Source organism: Sapajus apella, unplaced genomic scaffold, assembly GCF_009761245.1.
Source record: "Sapajus apella isolate SASKATOON/1434 unplaced genomic scaffold, GSC_monkey_1.0 scaffold45, whole genome shotgun sequence".
Classification (NCBI taxonomy): Eukaryota; Metazoa; Chordata; class Mammalia; order Primates; family Cebidae; genus Sapajus; species Sapajus apella.
In genome coordinates, this window is record NW_022436985.1 from 6852976 (window position 1) to 6865112 (window position 12137).

The 12137-nt window shown below is 33.2% G+C and overlaps 1 protein-coding gene across 3 annotated transcripts in view; it reads right to left on the minus strand.

The window, feature by feature from the left end:
• The window catches only part of CCSER1 (coiled-coil serine rich protein 1), a 1343925-nt gene that overhangs the window by 437790 nt on the left and 893998 nt on the right, over positions 1 to 12137 (minus strand). For all 3 annotated transcript variants that reach the window (XM_032239846.1, XM_032239847.1, XM_032239848.1), the window contains exon 10: positions 9768 to 9812. In XM_032239846.1, the coding sequence (XP_032095737.1) occupies positions 9768 to 9812 (45 nt within the window). The remainder of the gene's footprint in view (positions 1 to 9767; positions 9813 to 12137) is intronic.

Here is a 12137-nt window from a genome sequence, read left to right on the forward strand (position 1 = left end):
CACCAAAAAGGAAGATAAAATTAGGCAGTTAGGCTGGGCTCTAATCCAATCTGACCATTACCCTTAAAGGGAAATTTGGACACACAAAGGGACACCAGGGATACTCAGAGGAAGGAGGATGTTAGGACACAGCAATGTGTTTGTATAGGCTGCTGCAGGTTATCATCTGCAAGCCAAAAAGGGAGGCCTGAGGAGAAACCAGATCTGCCGATTTTGATGCTGGCATCAAAGATTTCTAGCCTCCAGAACTGTGAAAAATTAAAATTATGTTGTTAAAGTCACCTACTCGGTGGTAATGTTATGGCAGCTTGAGTAGACAAATATAGTGTATAATAGCAATTCTACTTAAATCTATTATTTAAATCATAACTATTGTTTGTATAAGACTGAAAGTCTCTAACTCTGGGATTTTTAATCTAATTGAGACAATTGTTTATATAATATTTTGATAACGCAATGTTTCTTATTAGCTAAAAAATTAGAAATACATTTTTTTCCATTATTAGGTATCTTATTTAAAAGTTGTAGACTAGTACGCTAGGCTGGTAGCCACAGACTAGTAGACTGTGGCTCACGCCTGTAATCCCAGCACTTTGGGAGGCCAAGGCGGGGGGATCACCTGAGGTCAGGAGTCAAGACCAGACTGGCCGAGATGGTGAAACCCCATCTCTACTAAAATACAAAAAAGAAAAAAAAAAAAATTAGCCAGCTGTGGTGGCATGTACCTGTAATCCCAGCTACTCGGGATCCTGAGGCAGGATAATTTCTTGAGCTGGAAGGTGGAGGTTGTAGTGAGCTGAGATCGTACCACTACACTCCAGCCTGGGTAACAGAGAGACTCTGGATTCCAAAAAAAAAAAAAAAAAAAGTTGTAGATTACATATAGGTGAGGATGTGGTGATCACTGGGAAGGAACTGAGGGTCTCTTTTGGTATGATTAAAGGACAATAGTAAAAACTCATCAGAAGCACTCATCTTTCACAAGGTTGAATGATGACCACTGGCTGGAGAATTGTTTCAAAGTGCTTTGAGGATATGATGTGAACAGAGAATGGACCGAATGTCAAATAATTATCTTCAAAGGAGAGATGATTAAGGATGGGAACAAATGTGGAGATCTATTTCTAAGCTGAGAGAAGGGCAGCAAAGTTCTCCAGAGAAGAGCAGTGTGTTTCCATTGCGGGTTTACAGGAATTAAATATGTTACTCAGCAATGCCAAAAATTGAAAAAAAAAATGTAGATAGTTTACATGAGGATTATGTGTTCAATATGAAAATATAAACCAGAACAGGAAAAAAAAAAAAAAAACTTACTATGATATGGTAAGAACCAAAATAATGAAAGTGTTTGTTTTCTTCCCTACATTTTTGAGGTGGCAATTACCTTCCACTTGTAATTAAGAAGAGAATCATAAGAATTCAAACTCATTTGGATATGAATAAGTACTTTTCTGATAAAAGCAGGCTGAATCAGTTCAACCATCTGGAGTGGTATTTTCTTTTATATTAATTGACATAAAGAGCAAGAAATAATTACATAATCAGTTGCACACACAAAAATGCTGTAAGATTGTTTAGGAACATACCTTCAAATAAATATATGTGAGCAAAATAAATATTATCATTTGCTTTTTGCCTTTTCAAATGAAAATATCTCCAAGGTTTAACTGATTCTAAAAACAACTTATGTTCCTTTTAAAAACAGAAATCTTAATGTATATTGATTCAAAAGTCAGTTATTCTACCGTAATCCTTCTTGGTCTTTGTAAAATCCACTGTAAAGCTACAAACCCTTACTTATATCCAGATCAAAAAGAAAAGACATAAACAAGAAAAATGTTTCATTTCAGAATCCTGAAATCATGATCTCTAACCTTGCTGTACAAAGCTACAATGTCATAAAATCTGCCTGATCCCTGCCTATTCTCAACCTTGCAAAACCTGCCTTTGACTAACCCAGCCTGGATTTTAACATCTTGTAAAATATCTTCCCCTAATTTTCCCTTTTAGAGACTCACAGAAACTTTCTTAATGTAGCGTTCTTTTTTATTGCATGGGATCTAACATATCTAGCTTTGTTTGATCAACAGAGTATTTTCATTGTGGTCTTTTGTAGCATCAAAAGTGAAAAATTGTAGAGATAGAACACAGGGTGAATTGAAATCCATCTGCAGCCTACTTGAGCTCTATGTGAAACGTTTCTCTGGGGCCTGATAAGTCTCCAATTCAGGGGTCTGTTTGACTGCCAAAGTGAGGCAAATCCTGTTTTGGGTCTAAACTTAATTTATTTTTGTCAGTCTCCCAGATGTAAAGTTTTTGCCGCCTAGGAATGAGAATGCTTTTTAATTGCTTTGATTATTTAATCAACTGCAAAACCACTATCCTAGATGAGAAACCTGCTCTGTTACTTAGAACTCTACTGTTTGTTTTTGTCACTGAGTCACTAAAAGATTTAGTTCTAAAACTCGTAAATTCAGAAGTTCTTGATGTCCTTTAGACAAATTACTTTGATTTCCCTTTCAAAACCTTATGAAGACCTTCTTCAACCTTGTCTTCGTTTGTTCCACTTAGTTTCCTTTTGCTTGGAGATGGCGGGTTTATCAGGCCCCCAACCCGTGCTTTAAACCAGGTTCTTAAGGGGTTACCCCAGCAAAATTTTCATGTGCTCTTATCAGTTCTTTTGACCATCTGGGTCAAATTCCTGCTTATGTTTTAGTTTAACTCATGTGCATATGTCTCTAACTGGCATAATCCTACCAGGTACAATCTAAATTAGTGTCCATTTTGGGGAATTCCATCTTGGGAACATGATGGTTGAACTTTTTCTTCATGTAATTGATTAGTAGTCAAATCACTGCTCAATCTTGTTGTAAATATTATTTTGTGTTGCTTTCTGTGCATGTGGGTGTCTATGTATGCAATGGATTTCTTATATTTAAGGCTATTTTGTCATCACACAGTGATTTTGTATCTGTCAGAAGCTGGCTTTTCCTCACTTGTTTCCCTTCCATTCTCTCTCTTTTTTTTTCCTGTTTGTCTTGGAAAGTATTTTCCTATCACTATGTGCCTACTCTAGGCATATATCTGATCCAGATAATCAGTCAAACACTTCCAAAGAAAGAGGAAAAAAAGTTAAACTGAGTGCACTTTTAATTTGTTTCCCCCTTTTGAGATACTACTCTGTTTTTTTCTTACTGAAGTAGATCTACTAAGCTTAGTTTTGCTTGACCAACAGGTTTCTTTTGGGTCGTTTTTTTTCAGAATGTCAGTAACCTACAAGCACAGAAGAGATCTTCAAAATCCAATCTGAAGATGACACAGAAAGTAGACAGGATGTGAAAAACAGCTTACAAAACCTACAGGCCTTAAACACTGCCCTCAATAAACAATTCCATAGTAGAAAAGGTAAATATTTTTTTCTCTCATTTGTAATCTAAAATGTAGAAATAGAATATTTGAGTTGAAATAAAGGATTCCGAGGTAGAATTTGTTGTCCTATTTGGGATTTGCTTCCTCAGAACCAATTTGGAATGTAAAATCCTTTACAAATTGGGGTTGGCATAGGATATCACTGATTCTCGTGGTGTGGACTAGTCAACACAGACAGTAAAATCTCCCAATAACATAACACTCAAACTATCTCTGACAGAAGAAAATAAGAAGGAAAGAGCTGATCACATAAAGAATAGTAACTGTTGTCATATATGGGCTGCTTCCTATGTGCCAGATACTACTCAAAGAGCTTTATACATGTTAACTGATTTTCTTGAGAAACTTTTGAAACAGAAACAAATTATTATGGTCTTGTAATGTATAGTTCTTTTAATTAAATGTTGACTTATAATGAGGACTAAACTGATTTTTTTTTGTCTTGCCCAAATTCCTATGTACTGGATCTGGGGAGTCATGCCCTAAAAATCATAAATTCTCATCAGATAGGTTTTATTTAACTCTATATATCGTGACTTACTTTCCAATCTGACTCTGGCATAACATTACAAGACTAGGAAGAAAATAAATATATTTTACCCCAAAATATGTTTCTTTGACATATTAAGAAATGGTCCTGCAAAGCTGTCCTTCCTGGGAGAAAATTAGCATCTGTAAAGAATCTCTATTAACATAGTTAGATATTTTTCTTTGTGGTCCTCCCAAGCTTAAAGAGATTAACTAAGAGTCTAGCACCCTTTAAAGACCTAAATAGGAAATATTTGTCATCTATTGTCTCTAAAGGCAGCCACTATAATAAGACTTCCAAAGAACCTTGGTCTCCACAATCTTTTATCTTAACCTGAGCATTTCCTTTCTGTCATCCCAGGGCGTTAGATAAACTCAACCAATTGTCAACCAGAAAATGTTTAAATTTACCCATAGCCTGGAAGCAGCTCCCACCCCCACCTCACCCTCCGCTTTGAGTTGTCTTGACATTCTGGGCCAAACCAATGTATTTCTTAAATGTATTTCACTGATGGCTCATGCTTCCCTAAAGAATAAAAAAAACAAGCTGTGCCCTGTTCACCTTGGGCACATGTTCTCAGGGCCTCCTGAGGGCTGTGTCATGGGCCATGGTCACTCATATTTGGCTCAGAATAAATTGCCTCAAATATTTTACGGAATTTGACTCTTCTCATCAACAATACCCATAAAGATGTTTTCCTTTCCCTACTGCCTGTCAATTCTGATATATTTTTTTTACAGAGACCTTAAAGAGTCTTTTGATCTCAAATTCACACTGTTCATTGGATACATCTTAGTGGCAGGCTATAGGCACCAAATTACTGAAAAATTCAATATAATTTCCCAAAAAATTGTCATCATTGAGATTATAAAAGATTTTCTTATTCTACTAAACTATACAGAAACTGAGAATGAGATATCTAAAGTTGAACTAAAGTAGAAAGCTTCAAAATACTATATTCTGCATATTAGATAATAAAGAAAACATACAAGTAGAAGCAAGTTTTGCAAAAAAAAGTTATCAAAGATAACTTGTAATCATGATCTATTTCTTATGGAAGATTCTTTTTATTCAATGCACAAAGCTATAAAATAAGTAAGCATATGTAATTTCCAAATTATACAAAATATTAGACCTTAACAGAACAACATTGCTTAATGCTTTTTGCTAACTCTTATTTCCAAGAATAGTACCTTTTCTTCAATTTTAGTTATATTCTTAGAAGTTGCATATTTTTTTTTCTTTAATACCTTAAAATAAAATGGTCCTCTCCAGTGATCTTTTGGGCAACAGAAAAGAGCGAGCTTGCTTAACTCAAGCAATAACCTAGTTCTAAAGTAGTCTGATTAGTAATTCTAATTAAGTTATAAATGGAAAGAGAAATCATGGATTTATATTTTGTTTCACTTGAAATCATCCTTGTGCTAATATTCCAGGTTGACAAGTTACTTTGAAATTCAGAATATAATTTATCTGATTCTCAGAATTTTCTCTTTGGAGAGAATTAAAATGATTTTCAGTTTCAAGTAGAAATACGTAACTCATCAAAAGGTAATGCAAAGTCTATCCAAGTCTATTAGCAAAGGCATAAAATCTATTATCAGAAGAAAATAATTACTTTCTTTAGGATGTTATATGTTCAAATGATACTTTACAGCAATAGAAAATCTTGAAGTATTATTTTAAATAATTAATGAATAAAACAGGACTGGGAAAGAGTATTTAAACATTGATTTTCAATCTACCTTTTTGCAACTGTCTCTAATTGTTTCTTTAAGTCTCTGAGATTTGTTATCATCAATAATTTCATATTTATGGTTTTTAGCAAAGAAAAAATAGAGAATCAGCACACTGTAATCCAGCAAAGAAACTTAAGCATTTCTGGACTACAAAACAGATAACAGGTTATAAGATATACTCATTATTTTCTTGAGAATGATACATTCATAAATCAGCTATTTTAATAATTTGAAATGTCCACTTTTTTCCTAAGGGTCTGTCAGAATCTATTTGTACTTGCAATCCCACAAATAAAAGTGGGATTTTTTTTTAATATATATATCAATGGCATGACCACACAAATATCATCAACTGAAAACTTTCCAAAACACAAGTGGGAATTTTTGCAGTGATGGAATGAGTATGTCCATAAAGTTGTTGATCATCTTTCTAAATACTTGTAGAAATTATTTAAAGTTTTGATTTTTTTCTGATGTTTAAGCAGCATATTTTAAACAGTTTTACAAGAGTATAAACTATTAAAATATACAAGTATGCCAATATTAATCTTGTTTTCAGAATTCCAGTTAATAATGGCAACATTATTCCCACTAAGATTGTTCATCACTTTGAGAGATCATGCAAATTATATAAAAATAATCCTAGATCACTATACATTTGTTCTTCATTTGCATAGCATCTATGATTCCTGAGTTTCTATAACTTCGAGTATAACGGCCTCAACCCAAAAGTTCCAATAGCCATTGTCTTTCACGTTAGCTTACCACATTCAATAAAATTTCAGAAGCTAAATACTTATCCCTGATTTAGATATTCAGCAAGAATTATTAGTTGTCTTCATTCATGATATAAAGTCACATGTCATGTGATTTTAGACCTGTGATACAGAACATTCAGAATAATGATGGTTGGCCATTTTTGAGGTAGGGTAAAGATAGAGACAATCTGCCATTCAAAAACTGTATGCACACAGGCACACACAGATGAAGCTTTAATATTTAAACAAAAACTGGCCTTTGGAAAATAAAAAAACTACTTAAAATAACAAAGATATTTTAAAGTCTTTAAAAAAAATGAGAGTAACTTAGTATTATCCACACTTAATGAAAAAAAGGATTTATCTATATGTCTTATGCAGTCAATTTTCACTGAGGTTTTTCTATGAGTTGCAAAATCCCACTAGATGCAAGAAAATTGTTTATAATTGGTTAGAAATATTTGCTAGACAATCACATTTTGTATAGCATTCCACTAATCTCCCCTTTTAAACAATCTTATTATCTATTATAATCAACTCCCTCAAATTATATATACAATATGCATGTATAAAAATACAAAAATACCAATATCACTGGAGTTATTTTGTACCACTAATGACTATTTTCACACATATCATAATTTAGCAATTTAGGTGTTACCTATTTCTATTTTCATCAGAAAAGTAATATACATTTTAATCACTTCTTAATTTATATTTTTATACAGCATATAGTTTCAAATCTAGCCTTCCTGTCTGGCAATTAGCTTTTTAATAGTATTTGCCACTTAGCTAAATAGCAAATTACTGTCTACTTCATTTTCTACGAATACTGTTTTCATTAATTCAATAAGTAAATAGAACATTTTAAATGACACTTTTTAAATCTTCTTATAAATATCTGGTAACAAGCCCTTGGTATGGTATCCATCAACACCTATTGGGAAGAGCTGTCATTTGAACTAAGCAATTAATTCATCATAAGTAATTATTGTCATGTATCAATCATAATAGCATTACAATGAGAAATTCTAAGAAATTGTTTGAAGAGTTTTCTAAACCCACACATTTCAATTTAACATAAGTTCACTGTACATATTTGTAATAGACATACATAATAGAACACACCAAATAGAAATTAGAGACATACACATCCCATTTCTTAAGCAAGAGAGATGTCAAGGTCTTTAACATAGTAATCGCACTCTTTGTTTACAGGTCATCTACCATTGAGACTTGAAAAGGACAGTGTTTACAACATACTTTACCTAATTGTCTTATACTTCCCCAAAGTTTCTTATCTTAGAACATACTAGGCCTCTTAGTCACAGGGAAAGCTGAGCCAAGTAGTTAGATTGCATAGGAATACGCCTAAGTAACCCAGTGCTGCCCCAGGACGAAGTAAAGTATTTGCTTTGAATTTTAATAGTTGATTACTTTCTAGTCATGAATTGGAAGTGTCAAGTGGAGAAGACATTACTGGATTATGGTTAATTTGATGATCTTAACCTATTACAATTATTCCATTACCCTCAGGGAGAAGGCCAAGATCAATGTTGTCCCTTCTATGGTGATATACACATTAGTAAATTACTACAATTTTGACCTTCACAGAAAACACAAAATAGTTTCGGGAATATACCTAAAAAAAAAAACTTTAAACACATTTTCATCATGTTCCTTACTTATAAGTACACTTATAATAAAAATAAAATCAAAGGAAATTAGAAAAATAAGCAATAAGATTTAAGAGTCAGTCTTTTCGATAAAAACTAATCATTATGCATTTAAAAATAACATTAAAAACTTTAAAAATCTTAGTAAAACAAACGAATAATTTTGTCACCATTTAGCAATGCCATTGTACATTAAGTTTTCCTTCTTTTGACACACAGCTGCTATTAGACTAGGAGGCAGCAACAAGAAGCTGAGTGACTCCATTTATATGTCCCTAAAGGCACTAAATCAGCAGAGATAAATTGTGCCCATACTGCCTGGATGTAAACTTTCACTTAGGAGGTGATCAGTTTAGTTCTTTCTCTAAATAGATCCATTTTGGTCATGTTTGAGTGAAAGCGGTTACTCTCACAAAACTCTAAAAGGCTCTGAGATCTTCCTTATGAAGTGCATTTTTCCCCAGTCATACTGATGACCATGTTCTTATCTTGCTCTCCTACAACATGAAAAATATCTAAAGATTTATCTGTTTCACTTTGTCCAGCTCTTCAGCCCATGTGAGCCAACTATATGTGTTCCTCAATAAAAATAAGTTCTTCTGGGTGGAAAATAGCTGAGAAAATGGAAAGAGACCTTAAATGACAAATCTGCTAGGAACTTAAATGTCAAATACTAAAATCATACAACTGGAATTAAAATATGAAGGAAAGGTGGCAAACACCACTATAGGTAAGAAATCTGTTTCTACAAAGAAGCAGCTACAAATGGAGAGGACAGTATGATTTATTTTCTCATTTTCTAGGACAAAATACCTTCACTTTTGTACAAAAATTACTATGTAAGTATCACCAAGGAACTTTTTTTTTTTTTTTTGCATGAGCAGTGAGAACGTTTTGATTTACTGAATTAAATATTCCACCCTTCCCACACCTCCCAGTAACCTGAATCACACAGAGTTAAGTACAACATTTATATGTTTAGCATGGAAAGAATTTTAAGTGATGTTAAGTCTTCACATTCAGTTAGAATCAGAAAATAACAATGTGCACAGTATAAATGATACGGTATCATGTTTGGTACTGTTAAAAGTTTCTCCTCATTATAAAGCATCTGGGGTAGGCAATAATTAAAGAAGTTTTAAAATCACTAGCTTTGCCACAGCAACTTCATTCACTCTAATAATGCATACCAACCTAGTAGCATATGCCAACAGCCTTTGACAGGAAAGTGAAGAATCCCAAATGTCATAAAATATTTGCAGTTAGAATTATGCTAATTTCTCAGTAAGTCTCAGTTTTTAAAATTGCATTGTAATGTTTGCTTAAAAAGGCTTTTCTGCCCCTGTGAAATAACTTGCTGCTACAGAAATCTATTATAACAGAAACAATGCTTGCCTAATCAGAGAAACAACATTTTCTTTAGCTTCAGAGGAACAAGCACAAATAATACATTTACATAAACATGTAAAATATTCTTTGCCCAGAATTAATGGAACCATATGCATACAACATTCTCTTCAATGCATCTCCATTTCCATTATCAACGGAATTATCATCAATCACCATCACCACATCACTGCAACACCATAGCCATGTTTCCTCTTTTTCCCCATCCCTCTTCTTTAAACATTCTTACCTCTCTCCCTCCTTGTACTGTCTCTAGTCTTTTGAAGTTTAAACCCTGAAAAAGAAAAGCAAAATATTTTATTGTTGGCAAAGAAAGAGTAAATAATAATTTGTACTAGTGTAAGAATTTTTAAATAAAGGAAATCATTTATTAACAAAAAAGATCTGAATATAGATGGCTATCTCACCTATATGTGACTATCTCATGTGTTACAATTTTGTATGTATGTATATGTGTGTATGTATATGTAGCTAAGTAAGTCTTCAAATATAGTTACAATGCATGTATGTGTATGTAGCTAAGTCTTCAAAAGTAGTTACAATTTTGTATGTATGTATATGTGTGTATGTAGCTAAGTAAGTCTTCAAATATAGTTACAATGTGTGTATAAGTATGTAGCTAAGCCTTCAAATGTAGTCCTAATGCATTTCCTGCTAACCCCTAGATCATAAGTAAAAATATAATGTTAATACATCTATTTTAAGCAATGATTGCCTACCCGCACTGAAACCAAAGATGCTGTTTAAACTTGAACTAGTGTGTACAGTATATTATATGACGGTAAGCTCCTACTCTATTTCACCGACCAGCAGATCTCAGCGCCCAAACATAAAGTAAAATTGATAAAATACAGCAGAAGCCCTTGCAGTACTGGTGACTATCTATAAAATATTCAGGATTTCATTTGCTGACAAAGGCTTTCTCTCTCTTCTATTAGCATACCTGCTTTCTACAATATAAAAGGAGGATCCACTTTTAAGTTCCTAATAAGCACTGTACTTAATTAAAAAAGAGTTATTCTTTTTCTTAGAAAGTTAATTTTGCCATTAAAAGTAATGGCAAAAACCACAATTACTTTTGCACCTATCTGATAAATAATTTAACAATGCATTGGAGAACACAAATTTAAAAATTTTCATACTACCTTAAAGAATTCTGAATAAAGGCAACACATTTCTCTATTTCTGATGAAAATCTGAATAACACAGTCATAATTATATATTTGCATTACCAATGCATTCACCATAAACATTGCACTACTAATGTATAACGTTTAAAAAAAATAAAAGCGAGGCCAGGTTCCATGGCTCATGCCTGTAATCCCAGCATTTTGGGAGGCTGAGGTGTATGGATCATGAGGTCAGGAGATCAAGTCCATCCTGGCCAACATGGTGAAACCCCGTCTCTACTAAAATTACAAAAAATTAGCTGGCCATGGTGGTGTGTGCCTGTAGTCCCAGCTACTCAGGAGGCTGAGGCAGAAGAATTGCTTGAACCAGGGAGGCAAAGGTTGCAGTGAGCTGAGATCATGCCACTGACTCCAGCCCGGCAATAGAGCAAGACTCTGTATCAAAAATAAAAAGGTGGCAGGGGGGGCGGGGGGGGGGAGCTTCTAAAAAAGATGCACTAGACCTATTATGTTTCTGGCTTTATATTTAGAAATTTAAGAAGGTATTATTACTGTTGCTGTGTTAAGCAGCAACAGTAATAATACTTGGAGTGCAATACTGTAGTTCACTATTTCATAGTTACAGGGAAAATAAATTACAGGAGAACTTTTTTTTTTTCATTTGGCTATAGCATTTACATTTAAACATTTTTCACGATTTTTAAAAAAATGTTATCTCTTCATCAGTAAAACTAATTTCTTGATTGTTTAGATAAAAACACAAGAACATAAATATTAATTAAGCCATTTTATTTTAAACAATAGCTTTACTACTCTTTTGACCCTAGAAAAGGTTCCAGAATCAACATGGCAAATCATTTATTTTTGTAAAATGCAGTATAGATTTCTGATTATAGAAAATATCTACATTTATAGAACACAGTTTGAAGAAGCTAAACTGTATGTAACAAAGAATATAAAAATATGTATATATAACATTTTTTAAATGTAAAGTTTATGCTAAAAGTAAATTCTGTAGTATTCATGCTTATAGTTTTTAGCATCTAGGAGATGGTATAATGGGATGCTTTTGAATTTGTGCTGATGTAGTTTTAAATCTCTAGTGTGTCACTTTCTTCTGAGTGCCCTTTAAAAAAATTACATACCTTTCAATTTGATTTTTTGATTGAAAAATCATAATAAATATAGTAGCTATCTCATGTACTTGCTAGGAAGGCTAAATGAGATATTATATGTACAGCACTTAGCAAAGGACCAGGCACAGCATATTTCAAAATAGTTATTATTGTATTTTCTTCCTATTTTTATCATTATTACACATATATAATTAGTTAAATGTAAGATCAATTTGAGGCTGGGCATGTTGGCTCACGCCTGTAATCCCAGCACTTTAGGAGGCCGAGGAAGGTGGATCACCAGACATTAGGAGTTTGAGCCCAGACTGGCCAACATGGTGAAACCCTGTCTCT